Raw genomic sequence first — 25,158 nt, forward strand, 5'->3', positions numbered from 1 at the left:
ACGAAGGTTCTACAAAATCGCCGTCGGACAGTACACTAGATACTGCCTGTTTTACTTGTTGCTCTTGACACTTGCTTTAGTGCGGAAAGTGTGCATTGTTGAAACTCGTACGCGTTTCGCAGTCGAGCGTAGATATGCGCACCTTCCGTATCATTTCGCAAACAAATGCCGCCTACACAGCCGCTAACTTCGTAATTGATAGCCCTAATCAAAAGGTTGGTTACAAAGTATGCAAGACATGAATGTCAATTTAAAGGCTGCTTTCGTTTACAGCGCCTTCATCTTCGCAACACATTGAAAGCACTCAATATTTGCTTATCAATCACAGCTACCACAATTTGGAAATGGCATTAGCTTTGGTCCTGTAGCAGCGCGTCGAAAAAATGACATTAACCTGAACAAATGTCATTTGGTGCGATTGCTTGCTTTTTGCGTCGAACAGCCGCGATTCACCGTTCCCGTCGTTCTCGTGAAGCATCACGGAAACTTATACAAACATGTTCCTGGTAAGGTTTTATGTGTTATCGAAAAGCCAACTACGCATCAATTCTTCCCGGATATTGCTAAAGATTGACAGCAGTGTTATATCTGTTAAACCGGGACCAAAGACGAAAACACGACGCGCGCACATAGACGCCGACACGAACAGTGCCCGACCGAGCCCGCCTACGCTTTGCAGCTTTGGCGACAGGTGGCGTTGTCTGCGTTTTGCGCATCGCGTATAGCACAACTGCCCCTTGATTCAGTAATTCCCGCGTGACCGCTGATCCTTTCTTTTAATCTCTGAAATCTATCTATAGATCTCGTTTATATTCAGAGCATTTTGTTGCGAAAACAATACTACTCTAGGTTTCGAGCCTTCAGCGTAGCGCGGCCGGTAGCCAAGTCTTACCCACGTGAAGCTGTGACGGCACACTCCACATGGGCTTGCAGGAGCTGCCAACTTGGGTCTCTCGTTTCACATGGCACGGTTATGTCAGAATCAGCCTGTCTGGGCCCTGCTATTCACGTTACCCCTATAGGCCAGTAAGGCACGTTCATACAGCTTGGTTAAAAAAAAGAGAACGCCCGATCATCCGCAGCCAATGCTTTCGCTCAATATTTGGTTCAGCAGCGTTGAACCCTTGTAATTTCTATCACCGGTTTAATAGTGTATATATGATCCTTTGTCGAGTGTCCTTTGTGGTTCTTGCCTAGCTCATTGAATAAATTTTATGGTTTTTGACTCCATTCCCAATAACCTTTATGAATACCTTTGCGTAACACGTAGTGAGCTGATCGCTCTGTAATTTGTGAAGTCCATGGGGTCCTTATGAGGTCCTTTGAAGTCCTTGTGGATTAAATATTAACGTTAATCTGCGATTCTTGTACTCTCGTAGTGATGAGGTATTGACTAAGCAGAGTGGCCAGTTTTGTATAATAACCAATCCACCACCCTTCAAGAAACCTCGAACATGGCATCCCAGCTACATTCTCAGTTCTCGTAGCTTCAAATGTTTTGCTCTGCTCTACTTCCGTTCTCATTATTCCTCCTATTACTTCTGCCTATGTGCAGTTAAATGCAGAACTCCTCAGCTACCAGACTCAACGTTCTAAGGAAAAAAATATCAGTTTTACCTAATAACGTCATAATTATAGCGCGCATGTTTGGGATAAATATTAAAAGCCAGATTCCCTTCAAGTTTTCAGCCTCGAGCGTACAAATATGGGCATAATTTCAGTTGACACTTTTGATAATGATGGTAATAATGATAATGATGACGCTTGCAATAAAAATTCAGTCAAGTTTTCCCCTAGTGATTGGACTGAGAGCCCTATGCACATCAATGAGAGATTTACACCCAGGCTTTCCTTTCACTCCAGTGGCGACGAAAACACCTTTTTTAAGGCGGAAAGGTGACCAATGATAAACTATGGTACCACTAAAGAGAAGATTCTTCTCTGCCGGGGAATGATTAGGTGAGAGCACCAGAGAGGGGTGCCAACAGAGTTTCCATATCGCTCAGTGCGTTGGCTGTGAGCATATCGGACCGATAATCGTTCATTTCACGCAGCAGTCACTGCTGATCTGCCGTACGTTTCGATATCAGTTCATTGTCTCGAAAGACCCCGCTGAGTACTATGGCGCGGTCAATGTGCTTTTTTAAATTGCAAGGTCGAAGTGGTATAGCGCTGCACACTACGAGCGTCCGAGAAACTGAAACGTTGATGTTCTTTCTCGTGCGATGTCAAATGATAAAAATGCAAAAACTGCTCATAAAAGGCAAAAACAGTGCAGAATTTATTACAGGCATTGTGGCGAATAACGCTGAAAGGCACTCACTAAGGACTTTGGGCCTTACTGCCACTTGACCACACGTCTATTTAAGGCATTTAATAAGCCCCTGAAAGCTGTAGAACGAGCCTTTAAGCTACGTAAGGAGGAATGCACGCTAGCCGGCCTTCCACTAGCACTACTGCACTATCAATAAATCATTTAAACCATGAAATTCGTAACAGTGCGCTGCCGAAATATAAGAGGAATAGTGTGCCCACTTTATGAAAATGCAGTTCTTGTGCTTTACATATAGGTACTGCATTCTCATTACCAGCTTTGTATGCTGCAAATGCAAATTAGTGAAGGAGACGCTTTGACCAGAGAAAGGTCTACTGTGCACTCATTACAAAATTGGGACGTGCCTCAAAAAAGGCGAATATGTGTGATATGCACGCCATTGAGCATTCTTTATTGCAGAGGCCAGGAATATTAACTATATCAAAGAAGAGGGTTAAATCACAAGGCGATTAACCATTGCGCCACACGCCAAGTCACTGCCTCAGTGAAACTGTCCGGAGGTATCTGTTTTTTTTTTTTCTATCAGCGGGCTACTTAAATTATGAGTAGGGTGTCAGGTGATGCTGGTTTGTATAAAATACACCACGTGAAATGGAAAAGAAATCAAAGCGACCACACCTCCACTGCTACACAGCAACACTCCATGACCGCTGTGTGGATTGTGACATGGCCTCGTACGTACAGATCGCTGCTTCTTTTGGTCTGCCGCTGCAGCTTCAACTTTCAGCCGTAGAAGGAGGATGCATCACATTGCAGCAGATGAACCTGCTTTGATTCCGCACAGGCTCAAGCGAACCTCTTCAAAACCAATAAGCAGAGGCTGTTGAACATTGTCCCTGGCCACTACAGACTATCATCTCTATCTAGCTGCTGTTCAGATGCCGTCGACAATTTGAAATCGTCGCCAAAATTGCAATGACCAATAATAAAATGCACTGGTGCCGAATAGAACTGCCTCTATTCCTTGATGGCTCTGATACTTACAGGTCTTTTCGTTTGTGGTAATGCGTTGGGTTGACTATAAGGACGCACAAGATGACTAACATTGGGGCACCTGGAAAGGAAAGAAAATCCCAGAGCAAAATTTTTGAGTTTATCAGATAAAGCTCTGTTAGCAACTTTACTTTCCGGCGCATGCGAAATCAGTGAGTAGCGGTCCAAGGAAAATTACTTTCTCTTGTACAAAAGAACACCTACTCCACTGACAACATAAATTGAGTAACCATCACCAGTGTACTTCACTAAAAACATTAGAAAGTTTTGAGGAAAGCCACAAGTGGGGCACAAAAAAAGCCTAATCACCAAGCAATATTTTGTACTCATTCTCCTACAATAATTACTATAGGAAAGAATTCACCAACAAGCTGATTTGATTCAAGCATCGAACTGCCTATTCTTCCTCTAATAATGTTTTTGTTGTTTGCAGCCAACATGCAAAAAGGGCTGACATTTACCTGCAGCGGTTTCCACATCATTTAGACACAATATGCACACAAATATAGTGGGCCATGAAAGAACCACTACTAAAACTAAAAGAGAGGATGCACTCAAGGATAATTTACCATATAGTCATCACACTCACGCAATCACGGTTTGGTTACACATGGACTGTAGTCATGCACAAGCTTCGTAACGCGACTGAAACAAGAAATTAGCGTTTGCTACAAACAAAGAGACATGCCTACACTGAAAAGTTCGAAAGAAAGCGGAACTAGGAAATTAAAAACTGTCATAAACCACTCGTCCACAGAGTTTTTCAGGATTCTCCGGTTACTCACACGGATAGCACTTGAAAACACGATTCCTGAGATATAAGATAAAAATATCAAGAACAAACTGCTGAGTCGTACACGAAACCTGAGGTTACTGTAAAATCTGTACTTCTTTGCCGAGCTAAAGGTGAAAAGAGTTATTTTTTGAGTATCGAGTGAATGACTATTAAGGCACGAGCCTTGGCAAAGCGTTGAGCACTGACCCCAAGCTCCGAAGGCGGCCTTGAGCACAAGGTTTGGCACGTAGGTACCCAGCACACGCACGAAGCGCAGGTACTGCAGGAGTGCCTCCACGAAGGTCCATGCGAAAGAGACCAGCAGGAAGTAGTGCAGTGCCGCTCCTTTGCACGTGCACGACGTGAGACTGGTACGGCTCTTTGGAAGCGCAGCCAGTGTCAGGAAAGACGCCAAGGCTCCCAGCAAGGACAGGCACAGGTTGAACAGGATCTGGTGGCCCGTGCCTTTGCGCCACTTTCTGAGACCAAAAGACAACATCGTGACGCTAAGAATAGCTTCAAATAGGTCATGTGACCAGCGCTGCTTTTCCCAAAAACCTAGGCCTTGCTTCAGACGAACTACAAGCTATGAACGTCAACCTATATTACAGAGTTACTTTGGCTGAAAAGTACCCTTGTGGGAGCTGATAAGGAAAGGCGTTTTGCACAATTGTTTTGCGAGAAAGCGGGATTTCTTCAAAGTGTATGATGTAAGCGCCCATTTCGACTCTATGTAGGTTTCACCCGGATGCGCTCAATAGTGTCCGCTACAAAAGGACCAAAAAATTGCATCACTGGCTGAAACGAGCTCAAAAAGACAAAGCGGACGCTGATTGCAACCATGGATTTCATTTTCTCGTCTCTATTTATGTTTCGGCAACAAAATACTACATTTGGGACTTATTTCCATGTGCTCGCGCGCCGAGGAGCTTTGCGTGCTGGCCTGTTAAAGAGGTCCACTCCGAGCGGTGCGTCTCGTAGGAATAATTTCAGTCCCCCTGCTATATTCTTCATCCTCACTTAAACTTGAGCGCAAGAGTTCTCATTGCATTCCACTTACACGAAAGTCGAATTGCTATTGGGAGTTTTCACCAAATCAACGCCACGTGGCTGTGGCGCCGCGAATTAGTCTGTGAAGGATGTAGGAAACGGTTCTAGCGTTTCTTGAAAAGCTCTACCTGCGCACTGACTTTAATTTTTCAGTGATAATAGTAGCAATTTTTCCGCCATAGACATTGCGCTGCGGCCGTACCGCAGCCCCATTGGCAGAGGTCTCGCTCGGCAGATTCGCGTTTCCTGCTGCTAGTAGTGCATAGCAAACAAGCGCTTTCGAATATTTTCACGGCAGCTTTGTGACAAAAAGAAATATTGGCAGCAGAGGTACAGCCACCTAAATCTTTGACTGGCTTGCGCATGGCGGCAGCCTCTTCTGTCCTCCAGCGCTTTAGGTCGGATAAAACTTGCCAGCAGGTAAAGATTGCGCACGAGCTTGGTCAGCCCTTGGTTTTACTTGGACGTTTCGCATGCTAGGTCCTCTGTAAGGCTTAGAAGATTACGCACGCCAGTCTAAGAGCTGGGCTGTACATGCCTTTTTGCTTATAAAACAGGTAAAAAAGGTCGGGCGATATCATTTCTATGCCTTCCTGCTGCCAGTAACCCCAAAAGATTGTAGCTTTTGGTGCACAAAGAGAAACCTAGCAAAGCATGGCACATTCTGGAGCCGACCTGTTATTCCCAAGAAAGTACTCCATGTAATTATATCTTTGAGTTCTTTCAATAACCATGGCTCGTCAATTTACATGCGGCCGTGATGCAACCGCGAAGCTCGCAACATTGATCTCACTGAAACCAAAGCTTAACTATGAGGCCGAAATTTTAAATGTCGCATTCAAAAAAACACTCAAAGTTGTCCCGTCATAGTCTAGCCATGTCGCAAGAAATGGATGTTTCATCGAGAGCGTCACGACGTCAAAGCCACATGACTCCGGGACTTTCAAACAGCGTGGAACACTCACGTGAAAGTGACGTCAGGTGTGAAGATAAATTAACATATCGCGCATCTAATGCGGAAATAAAAGTCACTGTATGTCTCAAATATATACCTCTACGAAGAAATAATTCCTCTTAAGAACAATGCCGAGAACTTTACGTTTCAGTCTATATTCGAACCGACAACGTTTTTTCGTCTAGATAGAGATGCTCCTAACTGGGCAACACAAGGAGTTTTTTCGTGGCGGCTTTGGAACAAAGGAGGGTTTATATGCATGCCTTGTAGTCTCCTGTGTGTGCTAACGTGCATGCATTCATTGTAAACATTGGGTTTGAATCTTCATTGTCAGACTATTGACCACTTGTTCAATCTACTGAATTTCGATAGAAATTCAACACCACCTGAGTTCAATGTATACAGGTCCAACAAAATTTACATTGAATTCTGTTTAATATAATTGTTTTCATTTTTCAACGTTCGCGAAGGAATCTGCGAATATTGCTCATGCTGACCCATGTTTGTAAAGTGGATTTAGGCGTAAATGATGAGAGCATACTGTAGCGATTTCGTTATACACGTTTGATCTCACTTGAAATTAACCACTGGCCAGATTCTGCAACAAAACATGAGAGCAGTATGTAATTACGCGCGCGTTCATGTCACAGAAAAGGGCATGGACAGTTTTTTGTAATAATGGTGCGCACTTATCTCACCCTTCGCACCAAAGGAGCGAAAATATGGCCATAATAATTTAATGATGGCAACAGCTCCACTCATTATTACTGCAAATACTTCCTTAAATGCTAATGAAATTCGTAATGGATCATATTCCGTAGGTGGCACAGGCTAGCACTAGGGCTAGGATATATGTATATCACAAAATAATTTCAGTGAGTCATCTTTCTAATTGAAGACGACAGTACAGGTTCACTATATACTCGGGGGCGTGACATTCTGTAGGAACCTGTTTTTGTCCGTAGCCTTTTGTGCCAAATGAGGTGGAGTCTGCATTGCAATCCTCCACATCACTGAGTGTGTGGAAAGTTTTACGTTTCCTTACTTTTTTTGAAGTGGAGACTACGTCAAAATTAAGTCACTCAAGCATAGTGGTGTTCTAATAGCCATGAATGGATCACACCGGGACTCGAGTGTACAAGAATATAAAAACATTGGCTGTATTTTAAAAGAAAACCAAGTTACGCGCGTCTTTTTTCGGCTACTTTTTTTTTCGAACACACACATTCGGATTCCTCGGCCCTTCCCCACTTCCTCCTTACCCTGTGGGCGGCGCCAGCAGGTTGGTATGGGTGGAGGGTCGTTTCCTGTCGGCGACGGGGTTATCCGCTGTGTCTCTATGCCTTCTCGGTGTTATTTGTCCTTGCTGGACTTAACCTAGGCTTTAGCTGCTGCCCCGTTTCCCCCGAAGTAAGACCTTGCTTTTCAGCGCCATGCTTCTGTGTGTGTTTTCTTTGCACAGCAACAGGGCTATGCGTGAGTGCGGTTGAGGGAGCCCGTTCCGCAGCTGGCTGGCGCTTTTTCGCCATCGTAGTCGCATGTTGTACTACGAGCGAAGCCGCATATCGGTTCTTCAGCGGTGATTACCACGAAGTTTGTTGTTCAAATAGGAGCGCCAATAGAAGTGAAGCGTGTACGCAATGAACTCTTTGAAGGATTCTGCTGCTGGACAGCAGCTCCGGAGCGAGGAGGTGTTTAAGTAACTGAACAGTCGCAGGTGTCTTGAATTCAAGGCGAAAAGCCGGCGCAGACTGAGTGTTTTTATTTTTGTGAGTGCTTTGCTTTTCCTCTTCGTCTTTATGTCAGTCGCATACAGTATGTGCTACAAGAAAATGAAGCACATATGCACATATTTCTGGCAGGAAAACAAGCCTCACAGAAAACAAAATTGGAACGAAGCTTGTCGTAGCCGCGGAGGCTTACTAGGGCCGGTGACGTCATTTTTTATTGTTCTTTTACGCCGTGTCAGTTTATGATGTGTTGTTCGATACACTGCTGTTCTCGTTGGATACGGTACTCTCACTGAGATGGAAACATTATCGAAAACATATTTTGCCTCTGACGCACATTGTGGATTATCACACTCCGTGCAGTTCCACCATTTTTCAGCGCATTTTTGTGGCTACTTGTTTTGGTGTTTAAAGGTGAAATTCGTTTCAATTTCTTGAATAGTCAAGGTTTCTGACCAGTTATACTATTCACATTCAAAATTAGAGCTTTCGTCGCAGCATATATTTTTTATCAGGGAGAAGTTAAGCATACGGTGACGCTGCCGAGATTTGGAGGCAGCGGTTTATGCCATGTGAATAGTAAAAGACGGTACCAACTTGTTTTAGAAAAGAAATACGATTTCTTGAGCTATGACCTAGCGTAGCGCACACAACGTTTGGCTTTATTTGTTTTTTAGTGCGTGCCGCACCTTAATTATGTTTTCAATTGTTCATTCCAGCATGCACATGCGAGACGTTTCCGGACGTACATCAAACGTTTTACATAATGAACAGACATAAAAAACATAAAGAAGGCGTCACACCTTGCGCATGCACTCAATTGAAAGGAATAAAAACCAAGCTCATGTTAAGAGTTTACCAACGATGAAATCCTTATTTTTTTTATTCTCACTAGGCGAACTTTGATTCTGTGTTCTCTGTTCACTGCGGAACAGAAAATGGTGTAAGACCGTAGGTTAGTCACGAGCAGACGAAAGCTTGTCTACGTTTGGGCAAAAGTAGGGCAGTATATCTTCTAGCTGCGATCAGTCAACACATCCTATGTTCTGCTCGACCGGTGTGCAATCTAGTCAAATAAATGTCTGTTAACGTGGTATAATGATGGTTGAAAGAGCAAGAGGGAATTTTTTTTTTTTTTTAGTCTTATTACACTCATTAACCGGCATTACTCTGCCAAGATTGTTGATTAGTCGAGCAGAACATAGATTGTGTACCCTAATCTCAGGTATGATATGTACCGTACGACATTTACCTTAATTTAAACTATCTAGTGGCTGCTTCTGGATACAGATGGTACCATTTTTGTTGTTCAGAACAGTGAAACTTTACCACAAAATCAAAATGCGTTACTTGAAGAGTTTTCGAAGCAGCTGAGCCTATAATCACAAGAGTTTCAATGGTGCAGATTCTGCCCGCTCTCGTTCGAAAGACGTGGGTCACTATTCAATTAGCACTATCAAAGATGTAGCCGATTACTGATAGAATTTCAACAGCGTGTTCTGATACATTTGGTTCGAATTTCTATAGAAATTCATCATGCATTTTTGTAAGGGATGCATGTCTAAATATAACTGAAAAAAAGAAACACAGCCCATTACCATGTCTTACCCTTAAGCCTGTGTGCTGTGCAATGTCAGTGCAGTTAACAACTCCAGGTGGTCGATATTTCCGCAGCCCTCAACTACAGCGTCCCTGATAGCTTTACTCGCTTTGGGATGTTAAACCTCATAAACCCAATCAAACCTTACGACGAAGCTTAATTGCTCTTCATCTCTCTGTGCGTTTTAAACTTTTTCACTTGTACTTGTTTATTCCTAACTACAATTTTTTCAGTCAGCAAGATACAGCACTTAAGTAAGCAGATGGAGGCAGAGTTCGAGCGTATTTGAGAAAGCGGGAGCAAGCGGGCAAGCAAAAATACGAAGCTTCGAGGTAGGCCGAGTTATTCCGTCTGTAAAAGCCGATTTGTACGAGGGACCGTCGGACCGCGGGCCACTTTTTACGAGTTGACACGTCACTACTGTGAAGACAGCATCCGAGCTGACTTCTGCAGATAAAACTAAGCTGTACTTTTCACCATCACTGAGTGTGCTTGCGATGAAGTAATAGTGCGTAGAATCAGAAGCAAGGAAGAAGCAGATTGCTCGAAACTCATTAATAGCGCGCTGGTATTTGCTCTGCAGCACACAAATCTAGCGCCCCAAAGAAGTCGGCTCAAAAAATTCAACTCAAGACGTCATTTGTTCAACCGAATTCATGCGCACAGATTAATGGCAACAGCATTCGGCTTCCTGAATTAAAGTCCAAGAGACTACACTGAAAAGCAAAGTCATTGCGAACTACTTAATTTTTCAGAGCCAGGCATTCAATTCTCGCCTATTTGCTTAACTGTAACAATTTAGCGCTAAAATTCTAGGCGTACACGAGTTTCCTTTACTTTCCCGAACGAGCATCGATACTCAACGCTGGCGGACATTATATCGCTGAAATCCCCTTGCAGGGGTACGAAGATCGTGGGCAGTTTCGTTCAGACAGCATGCGTTTGCAGGCACAATCCGACCAATTTCAGTATGTGGTTAGTAGTTTGCTTTATATAAAATGTTACAAGGCGTTTATCTTCGACTAGGCATTCACCCTAAATAAAAAGGCACAATTAATTTCTGCAAAGGAGGAACATTGTTACGGTACCAAGGATGATCCTACATACAGTCCTTCCTACAGTGGCCTAATTGCAGTACCCATATAGTTAACAAAAATCCAAATACCTTCTAGAAATGCAGTAAAAATTTTGAACGAAAAATAGCATAATTTATAGCATACGCTCTGCACCCGGCGCTTAATGTGTACCCTATACACAAAATCAGATTCGGTTTGGTTTCTGGGGTCTAACGTCTGAAAGCGACTCAGCTATGAGAGACGCCGTACTGGAGGACTCCGCAGATTTCGACCACCTTGGGTTCTTTACCGTGCACTGACAACGCACAGCACACGGACGCCTTGCTTCGCTTGCATCGAAAAGCGACCGCCGAGGCCGGCATACGATCCCACATTCTTGAGAACAGTAGTCGAGCGCCGTAACCACTGCACCACCCCACCGGGGCAAAATCATTCATTGGGCTCATACAAGCAACTGTTACTTTTCTACATGCTACATAATTACATTATCAATGGTCAAAGAAATCAGACATAGCCTCGCAGTGCGGGAACTTTACGTTATCGTATCTGACATTTTCGATCGTCTTTGGTTGTGTAAGACGACATATATATAATGACGTTTCCCTGCGTTGATGGGGTCCTTTGTTATATCAATGTTATTTGTGCCGCTTTAACTCCGCCTTTGATGACACAGAAGCATAAAACATGAATGATGCTTCTCTTTCGGATCCTTGTCCGCAAGGACAGCGGGCGGGGACCATGCCGATGCACAGGCAACTGGCAAAATCACTTTTTCCATAACTTGTGCCTCTGTTATCTTCCGTATACTCAATAGGCTATAATATACCTGTAGCTACCACATTATGTAAAAGGTCGCCAGACTAAGATATAAAAGCCCGCTTTTAACCCAGTCGTACTATTGGGCCTATTTTGCCTAAGAGTAGCCTGCAATCGGCGAACTTTTGGTTGAGTTAGCGCGGCGTGAAAGAAGCGCGCGCGTGGCGTCGCATAGGTAGTTCCAGAAGTTTGGAGAAACGTCTTCTTTTCCGCGCAAGAACTCGTCTTGCGTCACCTCCTACTGATCACTTTGCGGTGATGGTGACTCAACCGGCCGGAGAAGGCGCTGGTCATCTCCAGAAAGTTCGGCCGCGCCTAACCAATGACGACGTGCGTCTCGACGGGAGGAAGAGAGAACGCTGCAGAGCGAAAGTTACGGGTATGTGCACGTCGGAATTGGCGCGTTGTAACAGACAGACGCGGCGCGCCCTTATATATTAGGTCGCGTCACGTCACTTCCGGCAGCCAGCCAGCCAATGTTACAGCGGCTGTTGCAGCATCAAGTGATACAGTCGGCTAGCGGGGTCAACCTGCTGTTTGGCAAGCCCACTGATCTGCGAAGGAGCGACGCTTGTTTACGAGATGGCCACATCATTACTCTCCAGACGTAGGTCAACGACAGTTCTCGGTGAACAACTTGGTGTTTATTTGTTTTGACTCTCGCGTATTGTGTGGTGTAAAGCCTGTGTTTTGATTGAAAACCTCTTGAGTTGCATGCTTCGCATTGCCTTTCTGTGAACCTCATTGTCTCTGTATTCATTTCCTCTTTATCATCTCTTGCTGTGTAAAATTTGTTTTGCTTGTTAATTCTGACTCCGACCTTTACTCTTGAATGAACCGGCGAAAGCTGGGCACCAAACGGCAACCTGCTTGTGTTACTACAGGCAGCTGACTTCTGGCTGAGCTTGCCACGCAAGTTGAGGGCATCTCCTTTAAGCCCGGAACAACAATCCCCACACACTCTAAGGTTGTTTGGGAGCGTGCGCACCAATAGTGGAGCAAGTGATTGCGTGGTGCAACGATTGGCAGATGTGTATGAATTGTGAGAAAACCGTTTTCATGAGAATTACACACAAGAAAAGTCCTCTTCATTTTGTGTACGGTACTAACAACCCATCATTATTGGAGGTAACAGAATATAAATATTTGGGTTTATGGATTACTAACAACCTTTTCACTGCGCAAACTTTTTTTCTTGAGGCGCTCACTGAAGTCATCTCCGCCCAGTGTCCGCCTATTAACTTACAACTCCCTTATCCTTCCACGGTTAGAATATGCCGTAATTATATGGGACCCTTTCACCCTAACTAACATTCATAAACTTGAGCGCATACAGCATAAGATCGTTAGGTTTGTATTTAATTCATATGGCCGTGCGTCTGTCAGTGAGCTTGTGAAGTGTAGTGGATTACCTTCTGTGACTGAGCGCAATCGTATCTGCCGATTAAAGTTTCTTTTCCAGCTCGTAAAAGGTCATTATAATATTAACACTTCCAATTATATTACTTACTCTTCAGGTTATAATACGAGACAAAGGTATGCACTAACAATAACTCCTGTGAACACGCGAAATAATTGTTTTAAATATTCTTTCTTTCCGAGGACAATTACGGAATGAAATAACCTAATAGCGAAAGTGTAACTCAGAGTTCTTTACTAATGTTTAAAAAGTTCCTGCAAATTTTATGAATTTGAGTGCGTTTATATGCTTGTATTTATTTTTGGTTTTCCCACCCTGCTATGATCTGTACCAGATCGCAGTACCTATAAATAAATAAAATAAATGAATAAATCGTTAATCAATTATGTTTATTAATGGGTGACATCGAGTCGGAGTCCAAATGCCCCATTGGGATCGATTCCCATTTCGCCTTCCCTGCCGAAAAGACCTCTAGCTGGCAGCGTCTGCAAAACGGCTGTGTCGTGCCTTTTCATAACATCACAAACCCTACCAATATGAATTTGTGTCCGGCCGTCACCTGCCATCTACCACCTGCCAGAGGCATCCTTGGGAATTTTTCAGGCTGCAAGGCCTCTGGACAAGGCTGGCAACGCTGCCAATGCCATTTAGTACGCCAGCCATTTTGTTTTTGAGAAATGGGGCTACTAACAGTCACGAGTGAAAATTGGTGCACAGTCCGCACTTTAATTATATTCCGAAAATTACAACGCTTTAACTTTCACAAGCGAGTAACCCACATTGTGTGCACGGGCATTATAAGAAAGCATAATGCGAAAATCGCGCACGCTGTAGACGGAAAAATGAAATGAAAAAAAAAATTTTGAAGGACACTTAAGCTTCACCGGTATGGGTATGAAGCGACAGCGCCTTCTAGTTTTTTATTTTTGCAAACCGATACTTAGCATTAAAAAACATTGGTTTTTCATTCTGATCTCGCTGACACCTTTTAACACATTTTTAATTATTGAAATACTGAAAAAACTAACTGATCAATTAACAGCATTATAGTTAATTAATCGGCATCAGCAAGCATTGCCTTTTAATTCTGAGTCTGTTGACACATTCGAACCCCCTTTTCAAATGTTCATTTTTAATTATATCAAATATTTAAAGGAGTAATTACACACTTTAAACTTTCTTAGTTACGTAATCAGGCATTTTGACACCTTGGAGTCCCCTTTTTCTAGCTTTTCATTTTTTTCATTCATCTATCGATCGGTTCTAATTAGTTATTGAGCTCGCTGAGACACTACAGCCGACAGTTAATGCCTAAAGCCACAAATTACCGTGATGCGATGTTTACCACCCCCATTATTTCCGACACGCGTGCCGACTACTGCTGCTGAACGGACTGTATAAGCTAGGGCTTAAAATAATACATTAGCATATCGGCGCCCCACACGGATGCCTTGTTCATCGTGATAATTGCATTTACTGAGAGAAACGAAGGAAGAGATGGGGCACAAGCTGCCTGAGTGAAACTTGGGCACCTTATTGTTTGCTGGATTTCAAAATGGGTTCCGAACAGCGAATATATATACATATATATATCTTACACATACACACAGAGGCCAGCCAGTCAAGCCTGAGTTGCACAGGGGTTCGAAATTCTTAATAACAGATGACGAGCGCAAGAAAAAGCCAACCCAATTAAAGACTTCAAAGAAACTGTAAAGAAAGCCCTCGACGGACTTCAGAAAGACAAAAAATCGATAAGCGCATGGCCCGCTCCCTTCTGCCCCTTACTCTAGTAGTAGGAAGGTTTTATTTGCTACCGAAACTTCATAAGAAAGGAAATCCAGGACGCCCAATTGTTTCCGCCATAGGCACCGCCACGAAGAACCTCTCCCAGTATGTCGATAGCATCATAAGCAAAATTGCTCATACATTTCCGTCGTATATTGTGGACACTACCCACTTCCTCTCCGCCAATAATTGCGTCTTAGATAACAACTCCAGAATATTTCAATTTTCTCTTTTTTACCTTCTGTCTTTATTTCCTTATACTCCTTTATTAATTTTATTTACTACATTCTCTCGAAATTCTTGTTCTTCGATCCCACTTCTCAGTATTACTTAATCCTTTTTTCTCGTTGGAATTTGGTATCTCGCTCTCTCCAAGGAAGTAAAATTGGTTTTTTTCCGATTCTGTCTTTCGCCAAGTACAGTAGTGACTGGACACTGAAGGGGGCCCTGCACCTGGAAGCGCGTCTGTCGTGTGCAGCGCAAGTTGAGGGAGAAATGGCGCGGAGCTCACTTCCACACTCATAGTCCTGGGGTCAGTCTCAAGGCTTTGTCCTGCTGGGGTATTTTTTTGTTGGACGAGGCTTCTCTTTGGTCGAAGCACCGCGTTCCACGCAGACCTTACCATACTGCTTTCTCTTGCGCTTCTCATATTTTGTTAAGAACCTCGGACTCCTGTGCAACGCTAGCTTCACTGTCTGGTCTCTGTGCCTGTGTGTGTGCATGTGGGTAGTCCGAAGTCTTAAGTTGTGCCCCCGTGTACAGCTTACTGTGACTACTGAACATCTTTGTGAACAGTGGCTCATCACGTGCCATGTAGATTTTTCATTATTCTTTCATTCTTTCTTCTTGAGGGCTCTAACTCAGGCACACTGCAGCTGTCTCCCTCTGACCCCTATAAAAACGCATACGGATCTTTAATAGGCCACTCTGATGAAGGCTGTTCTCCAGTCAAACGCCAGTAAAACCTTGCTAAGTTTTTAAGCCTGTGTCATTCTACTTTATAAGCATATAATTCTGATCCATATTGCGGTCTAATGAACTGCTACATATATATTGTCACGGTGTTGGAGACTGGGGCTAGCTTAACAGAGCCGGTACAGGTGGAATTCCACGGTCCGAGTTTTAAGTACGTCCTGCGAGTGCGGAGCCGATTCACTTTAACATCTTTTTTACTCCGAGCGCCCCCTGGCATTCCTCCCTCCTTAAGTGTAACGCACATAGTCACACGTGCACAAAGGCGGACAAAAGCTACAAAAAAGTTTGCAGATGCAGTTTGTCAGTCACCGCGCAAAGTACGGCTTCATTCGCAAGACATGAACTGTCTTTGGACGAGTTAGCCGGTGGCCTCTGTGCTCTGGTCCATCCGGAAGCACCTCGTAATTGACGTTGCTGATTCGCCGCACAATTTTATATGGTCCGAAGTAGCGGCAAATTAGCTTTTCTGACAGGCTGCGGCGTCGAACAGGAGTCCACACCCCCACCTGGTCCCCGCAGTTGTAGGCAGCTTGTCTGTGGCGGAAGTGGTACAAGCGTGAATCCCTGTCCTGTTGCTGGGTGATGTGGACGCGTGCTAGTTGGCGTGCTTGCTCAGCATCTTGGGCAAACTGCTCGACGTGAGAAAAAAGCTCGGTATCTGTTTCGCAGGAAGCATTGCGTCTAGCATCGTCCGAACCTCCCTGCCGTAAACGAGACAAAACGGCGTGAAACGTGTAGTCTCTTGGACTGCCGTATTGTACGCGAATGTTACATATGATAGAATCGCATCCCAAGTTTGTGCTGGACGTCGATATACATCCCCAGCATATGCGCGATGGTCTCATTAGGCCTTTCCATTAACCTGTTGGTCTGCGGATGGTAAGCAGTAGATTTTCGATGCGCCGTACCACTGAGATGAAAGACTTCGGCCATCATTTGTGAAGTAAAGGCAGTCCCTTCATCAGTAATAATACAGGTTGGCGCACAGTGCCGCAGTATGATCTGGTGTGCAAAGAAATGGGCAACTTCCGATTCTGTACCACTAGGTAATGCTTTGGTCTCGGCATAGCGAGTCAGATAGTCAGTGGCGATGTTTATCCAATGGTTGCCACCGGAGGACCGAGGGAAAGGACCGAGAAGGTCCATGCCGATTTGCTCAAACGGTGCTCGTGGTGGTATTATGGGCATGAGGAGGCCTGCAGGCTTTGATTGCGGAACCGTCCGACACTGACATGGCCGACAGCTCTTCACATAGCGCCTACCAACAGTGGCAAGGTTGAGCCAGAAGAATGTCTGTCATACTCTAGCAAGTGTGCGAGAATAGCCCAAGTGCCTAGAAGTTGATTCATCATGGCACGGAGAAGGGATTTCGTCTCTCATAGCTGTGGTTACCACGAGGAGGTAGGTTCTCGACTCGGATTTAGAGTTGTGCTTATAGAGCACACCACCTCTCAGGCAGAAAGTTGAGAGCCTCCGAGAAAAGCACTTAGGTAGGGTGGCTGACTGACCTTGTAAATAATCAATTAGGGCTCGTAATTCTGGATCGGCATGCTGCTGATGAGACATATCTGAAGCATCAACACCGAAAGAATTGCCAGCATCATCCGTGTCTTTTGAAGCGAGCTCGACAGGCGCACGAGAGCGTGTCAGCATCTTCATGCTTATATCCGGACTCCTGTAGGCGAAGGCTCCTACGCGCCAGGCAGCCGCACGAGTCACGCAGATTGGCCAGCCAACATGGCAGTCAGTAACCACTTTAAATGGGCGACCATAAAGGTAGGGGCGAAATTTCGCAGCAGCCCAAATAATGGCGAGCCATTCCTTTTCAGTATTTGAATAGTTCGTCTCGGCGCGGGACAAAGTGCGGCTGGCATAGGCGATGACTCTTCCAACACCCTCTTGACGTTGCACGACAACCGCTACTGGCCAATGCTTCTGGCGTCGGTGTGTATTTTTGTCTCCCCCTGCTCATCGAAATGGGCTAGAACAGGCGGTGATTGGAGACGGAGACGCAGCTCGGCAAAAGCAGCTTCTTGCTCGTGAGTCCAGACAAAACGGATGTCTCCCCGGATGAGCCGAGTAAGGGGTTCATCGAGATCAGCGAAGTTATCGATAAAACGACGGTAAACTGTACAAGCCGAGAAATCGTCGAACAGCTTTTTTGACACGTGGACTCCACAACAGCAGCAAGCTTGTCAGGGTCGAGCTTCGCGTCGACGGCGCTATAACATGCCCGAGAAATTTAATCTCTCGGTAACCAAAGTGGCATTTCTGTGGCTTAAGTGCCAGGTTAGCGTATCGAAGGGCTTCGAGTACTAACCGCAGGCGCTTAAGATGCTGTGAAAATGATTCTGCGAAGACCACAACGTCATCCACGTAGACTAGGCAACACTGCCATTCAAGTCCGGCAAGGACACTGTCCATCGCCCGCTGAAATGTGGCCGGCGCGGAACACAGACCGAAATGTCGAACTTCAGATTGGTAAAGGCCGTCGGGTGTAGCAAAGACCGTCTTCTCACGATCTCGCACATCTACCTCAATCTGCCAGTAGCCATGTTTTAGATCGATGGACGAAAAATACTTTGCACGCCGAAGTCGGTAGAGAGAGTCGTCAATCCGCGGCAAGGGGTAGACATCTTTCTTGGTATACGGCGTTCAGTGTGTGGTAATAAGAGAAAAAAACGCAATGTGCCGTCTTTCTTTTTAACTAGAACAACCGGGGAGGACCACGGGCTATTGGAAGACTGGATAGCATCATCTTCTAGCATTTCTTTAACTTGTGACTGAATAACTTCGCTCTCGGTAGAAGAGACGCGGTAGGGGTGCTGGCGGATTGGGCGCACATCATAGAACGTCGTGATCTTGTGCTTGGCGATGGGAGTTTGATTCACTTTTGACGACGATGCAATACACTCTCTGAATTCGAGTAACAATGAAAACAGCTGGTCACGCTGGCTGACCGATAGCTCTGAGCTGATATCGAGATTGTCGAGGGATGTGGGCGGTGGCACGGTTTCTGTAGACAAGCACTCGGAGACATCAGAGATGCGTTCGGCGAAAGCTACGGAAGTGTCACGAAAACGGTGCCTACACACGTACAAAAAGTTGGTAACAAGTACCTTGGACTAACCACGGCGAAGATGGATCAAACTGCGGGCCACGCAGACTTGCGTCAACAGTAACGAGGCGTTTCGGCTGTTGCGTCGCCATCGTAAAGGGCATCGCATTTGACATTAACGAAAGTGCTGGCTCGGTGTGGCAGCATGACACTGTCCGCATAAACTTGAAGCACATTGAGTGGTCACTTTGCACTGCTGAGGGCCACTGCTTTCTCAGTAGAAAACGCGACCTTAAAATCCCGGAGGTCAATAATTGCGCCATATTCACGCAGAAAACCTACGCCCAGAATCAGGTCACACGAACTGCTTTTCAGAACAAGGCAGCTTACCACAAATGATGACTCTTGGATATGAACTCTGGCCGTGTACATGCCCAGAGGAGTAATCAGATGATTATCACCCGCAGTGCGAACGTGTGTGCCAGCCCACGGAGGAAAAACCATTTTGAGAACTGTGGCAAACTGGCTCCTCAAAATATATTAATCAGCGCCAGTATCCAATAAAGCTCGAACAAGGTGACCATCCAGTATTACAGGTATCTCCAAGGAAAGCTGCCCGCTAATGTCAGGCTTCTGAGTCGATGTACGCGGTCTGCTTCACCTTCAATTCGTCGTTGCAGGTGCGCCGTGGTGGTGTCGAGGTGGCGTTATGATCGGTAACCACGGACTTTTCCAATGTCGATGCGTAGTCTTTCCGGGTCTGCGTCAATGGGGGGTCTCCCGCGCAGCGATGTCCAGCGAGCCCACCCCCAAAGGTCTCTGGTTTCAGTCTTCCCGAAGGAGATTGGGCGATCGGCCCTGCGCTGCCCTTGAGGAACTCGCAGCAGTGGGCGAAGGGCGAGCCCTGGGTGACGGTGATCTAGATTGCCGCAGACAAGACGGAACAACCCGGCGCTAGTCATTGCAGAAATTTTCAATGGCTCGAGACTGTTAGCCGTAGCGAGGCCGCAGAGAATCAGCAGAAAATCGTTCGAGGTCTAGTCGACGGTAGGGACAGCGCCGATAGACATGACCCGGTTCGCCGCAGTGAAAGCATAACGGCCGTCGGTCAGGGGTGCGCCACTCGTCTGCTTTCCGTTTAGACAGTCGGGAATCTGTGACGTACTGGATCACTGGAGCTGCTGTTTTCGGCACAGCTACGTTCGCAGGAATCATGGTCGGCGACGAGGGCGGATAGTATTGCAAAACCTCGGCGTATGTGGGGCGGTGACACTCAGGTGGCGTAAGAGGAGGAGCAGGGCGAGGTTTACCGCTTGGAAACGGAGGCCAGAGCGCTTTCCGCACCTCGTCGCGGACAACGCTCGCAATGGAGGCAGGAGCTGGTTGAGGTGTGCCATACATCAGTCGGAGTTCGTCGCGCACAATCGAACGTACGGGCTTCCGCAGCGCTGATGTGTCCATTCTATGCGATGGGAACTCGGCAGAGACGGAGATGGCGTGGACGGTATGATCCTGTGCCGAAATTCGCTGCTGAAGCACTTTCTCTATAGTGGATGTTTCCGCAAAGAATTCTGCGACAGTATTCGGCGGGCTGCGCACCAGGTCAGCAAAAAGCAAAAAGCGGACATCGTAGGATCCGCATGCTTAAAGAGGCGCATCCTGTCTTCGATATACGTCGCGACGCTTTCGTTAGACATTTGGACCCGATATTTCAGAGCGCGTTCGGCCCATTCGCGGCGATCTGAGCTACCGTAAGTTGCCGCAAGATGACGCTTGAATTCACTCTACGAAGACAGCTGCTCTTCACGGTCTCAAAGGTCTTTGGGACGCGGGGATTCTGAAACGTCACGTAGGTGGGTTTGCGCCAGGCATTGAGACGACGTCGTGGCTGCTGGTAGTTATGGCCGATGGGGAAACCTCAGGTGGTAGGCCTCATTGCCAGCGACTAGTGCAATGAACAGGCGTTTCCTCAAATATATGACCAGCACTCCTGCTTAAAGTAGGGGTACGGGACTTCAGATCTTACCTCCACCAGACTTGTCACGGTGTTGGCGACTGGCGCTAGCTTAACAGAGCCGGTACAGGTGGAATTCTACGGTCCGAGGTTTAGGTACGTCCTGCGACTGCAGAGCCGATTAACTTTGACGTCTTTTTCACTCCGCGCGCCCCCTGGCAATATATATATATATATATATATATATATATATATATATATATATATATGAATATATAGTTACAGCGTAAACGCTTCTCTGAAGACGGTGTCGAGTCAGACGTGCGCTCAGGTAGAAGACGACGCTGTTGATCTTCATGCGGTCATCCCAGTTGTTATGACGACTCACCCGCTCGTACGAGGCCAACCAATCTTCAACGTCCTGGTTGCCCTGCCCCACTGAAAACTGCGGGGTCTCGCTGCCGAATGGCACCGGAGCATGAGATGGACTGTGAAGGGGCTGCCACCGGCTCTTGACCTACCTTGTTTGTCGCCATAAGTATGGTATGGCTGTGGAGCTCCACGGTGATTGTGTTTAGTCGCACCCAGCACCTCCACGAAATGAAGAGGGGTTTATTGGGGGTTATTCGAAGGACTGGAGATGGCGACCGGTGACACAAGACGATCGTAGAGCGAAGCACAATCTCGTCCGAACAAGACAGACCGAGCTCTCCGTGCGCGCGCCAGCTGATCGGCGTCTTCATCGTCGTTAGCGTCGGCGCTGTATCATCATCTTCTTCCTTACAATATGTGTATATATATATATATATATATATATATATATATATATATATATATATATATATATATATATATATATTGTGAGCCCTCCACGAATCGTCTTTCATTTGTACATACCATGATCTTCTTCTTCCTCTTGTACATACCATCATCATTGTCCCGCGGCGCCGGCTCCGGCACGCGCCTTGGTTTTGTCCATCGGAAGAAGCGCCGGACAAGGCATCCCTTGCCTTGCCATCTCGACGTGGCCTTCATCCACAATATGTATATATATATATATATATATATATATATATATATATATATATACCGGGTGTCCCAGCTAACTTGAACCAAGGGTTACAAAATAATATATTTTAGGTAGGTCAATAAAACCAGTTGCATACAACTGGCAGTCGCCTTGCGCACTACAGGAAATTTTTTGTTTTGCAATTACTTAATTATCTAATTATGTTAATTTTTCTAATTTATGAAATATTCATCTTAGACCAGAAATGTGAATTGGAAAGTTGTAGAGCACCTTCAGAAACCCCCATTTCATTAATGGCGATAAAGAAAATCTCACGTGTATCTTTTTTTCCGGGCTCAGAAGAAAGCCCGCGAAATACAAATAATACCACGTGACTAGTGCATTTGTGCGCCGCGATTGTGGTGCTCTCAGTCGTGGTTTGAGCGAACGAAATCAGCTGCGGCCGTGTCTTCTTGGTCCATTAAAGCGGCAGGCCGATATGCCTGCGATGGCTCCTTCGCCCGCGTCAGACAGCCGGCCCACGTGACGGTGCAGTAGCAGCGGGAGCGGCGAGCCGACACCACCGACATTCTAACAAGGCCTCCTTCTCTCCCATCAGCGAACGTCACGACAAACGAATGAGCGATAAGGTATCAGCCACTGAATCTGCGCATACAGGCTTGGGTAAAGGGGCGAGATGACATCATGTGACTCGACTAAAATTAGCGCTGCACCTTCATTTGCCGGTTCTTTATCGCCATCCGCCTGTCGTGATGTAGGCTGCTGCGGTGACCAGGCCTGGCAAAAATCGCAGTGGCGACGGGCGAGCTCGAGCTCTCTCGAACCATCGCCAACATTTCTGCCTGCCGCTGCAACGGGACCATCGGGTCACGGCTGCAGCTGATTTCGTTCGCTCAAACCACGAGTGAGAGCACCACTATCGCGGCGCACAAATGCGCTAGTCACGTGGTATTATTTTTATTTCGCGGGCTTTCTTCTGAGTCCGGAAAAAAAGATACACGTGAGACTTTCTTTATAGCAATCAATGGAATGGGGGTTTCTGAAGGTGCTCTACAACTTTCCAATTCACATTTCTGGTCTAAAGTCGATATTTAATAAATTAGAAAAATTAACATATTAGCTAATTAAGTAATAGCCAAACAAAAAATTGCCTGTAGTGCGCAAACAGGCTGGCAGTTGTATGCAATTGGTTTCACTGACCTACCTGAAATATATTATTTTGTAACCCTTGGTTCAAGTTAGCTGGGACACCCGGTATATATATATATATATATATATATATATATATATATATATATATATATATATATATATATATATATATATATATATATATATATATATATACCGGGTGTCCCAGCTAACTTGAAGCAAGGGTTACAAAATAATATATTTGATGTAGGTCAGTGAAATAAGTTGCATACAACTACCAGCCTGCTTGCGCGCTAGAGGCAATTTTTTGTTTTGCAATTACTAATTTGGCTAATTATGTTATTTTTTCTAATTTAATAAATATTCACCTTACACCAAATTCACCTTACACCTTACACCTTACAGTTCACACAAAAATGTGAACTGGAAAGTTGTAGATCACCTTCAGACAACCTAATTCCATTAATTGCTATAAAGAAAGTCTCACGTGTATCTTTTTTTCTAGGCTCAAAGGAAAGCCCGCGAAATAAAATAATACCACGTGACTAGCGCATTTGAGCGCCACGATTGTGGTGCTCTCAGTCGTGGTTTGAGCGAACAAAATAAGCTGCGGCCGTGAACCGATGGTCCCGTTGCAGCGGCAGGCTGAAATGTTGGCGATAGTTGAAGCGAGCTCGAGCTTGCCCGTCGCCACCGAGATCTTGGCCTGCGCACCCCAGCAGCCTACGTCACGACAGGTGGATGGCGGTAGAGTGCTAGCAAATGAAGGTGCGAGCAATCTGAGTCGAGTCACATGATGTCGTCTTGTCTCTTTACGTAAGCCTGTACGCGCAGATTCAGTGGCTGATCCTTTATCGCATACCCGCTTGTCGTGAAGTTCGCTCATGGGAGAGAAGGTGATGCAAAGGCCTTGTTAGAATCTCAGTGGTGACGGCTCGCCGGGTACATGCAGCGTCACGTGCGCCGGATGGCTGACGCAGGCGAAGAAACCAACGCAAGCACATCGGCCTACCACTGCAACATGGCCGATTAGGCCCGGCCGCAGGTGATTTCTTTCACTCAAACCACGACTGAGAGCACAACAATCGCTGCATGCGAATGCGCTAGTAACGTGATTTTATATGTACTTCGCGGGCTTTCGCTTGAGCCTGGAAAAAAAGATACACGTGACGCTTTCTTTATCGCAGTTAATGGTATGGTGTTTTCCGAAGGTGCTCTCCAACGTTGCAATTCACATTTACGGTCTAAAGTTATTATTTAGTAAATTAGAAAAATTTACATAAACACGTAATTAGGTATTAGAAAACAAAAAAATGCCTGTGGTGCGCAAAGCGGCTGCCAGTTGGATGCAACTGGTTTCCCTGGCCTACCTTACATATTTATTTTTTAACCATTGGTTCAGGTTACCTGGGACACCCGGTATATATATAGATATAGATAAATGAAGGGGAAATGAGGGTGCTCGTAGAGCACCGGAAGCGATATTCGGAGGCCGTGGGTTCGGTTCCCACCATCGGCAGGTAGTTTTTTCTTCTACTTTGTGTTTAATTGTCTTTCCCCTAAACAGAATAAATTTCTAATTTATGTGATTACCGAAGTAAAAATAACCAAAGACAAAGTACAATCCACAATGCTTTCCTTGGCCTCGCCGACTAGTCGCTACTTTCCTTCATATTGTGAAAGAAGGCCAGGTCGAGACGACAAACTCGTGACGGCAAGGCAAGGTACGCCGTATGTGCGTTTAATCTGATGGTGAAACCAGGCGCGCGCCGCAGCCGGCGCTGCAGGACGATGACGATGGTATGTACAAAAGAAAGAAGAAGATTGTGGTATGTACAAATGAAAGAAGGTCCGTGAGGACTCTCACAATCTTCCTGGCGGGTCGGAAGCGGCCAGCCTGGCCGCTCCTAACCAACCAATGCACCGCGGCGCACAAATGGCTTCAAGCGAGAGACATGAACAATTTCAGTTCCACGGTGGCGTCGATCGGCTGGGGGATCAACAGGTGCGACTTGGTAGTTCACAGGGGAAGTTTGGTTGATGACTTTGTCTGGACCAAGATTGTGGCGCTGAAATTTATCACTAAGGCCAGGGGTGCGCGGTGGTTTATAAAGCAGGACTTCGTCACCAGGACGAAAAGAGACCGCACGATGCGTAGAACGGCAGCGACTCTTGTAGTCTTCCTGGCACGCTTCTGTGTTGAGGCGGGCAAGATGACGGCATCTGGCCACACGGGATAAGAACTGGGCTGGTACTAATGAGGAGTAATCGGGCGCAGCGAAGAAGGAAGTGTCGAGCATTGTAGTGGGAGGACGGCCGAAAACGAGAAAATATGGAGAGTAACCGGTAGTCCGCTGTATTGCTGTATTATAGGGGAATGTGACGAATGGTAGAATAGTGTCCCAATTGCGGTGATCCGGTGTGATGTACATGGCTATCATATCTGATAGA

At 45.8% G+C, this 25,158-nt stretch overlaps 1 protein-coding gene across 5 annotated transcripts in view; it reads right to left on the minus strand.

Annotated features, from left to right (window-relative positions):
• Positions 1–25,158, minus strand: part of LOC146184434 (uncharacterized) — a 237,256-nt gene that overhangs the window by 26,648 nt on the left and 185,450 nt on the right. For all 5 annotated transcript variants that reach the window (XR_014708867.1, XM_084609389.1, XM_084609390.1 and 2 more), the window contains 2 exons: positions 4,311–4,582; positions 3,320–3,389 (listed from right to left, as the gene is read on the minus strand). Coding sequence is in view for 4 of the 5 variants with exons in the window: in XM_084609389.1 (XP_084465515.1) it covers positions 3,320–3,389; positions 4,311–4,582 (342 nt within the window). In the remaining variant the exon portion in view is untranslated. The remainder of the gene's footprint in view (positions 1–3,319; positions 3,390–4,310; positions 4,583–25,158) is intronic.

This window comes from Amblyomma maculatum, chromosome 7 (genome assembly GCF_055883805.1).
Source record: "Amblyomma maculatum isolate TAMU_Amacu chromosome 7, ASM5588380v1, whole genome shotgun sequence".
NCBI classification, from domain to species: Eukaryota; Metazoa; Arthropoda; class Arachnida; order Ixodida; family Ixodidae; genus Amblyomma; species Amblyomma maculatum.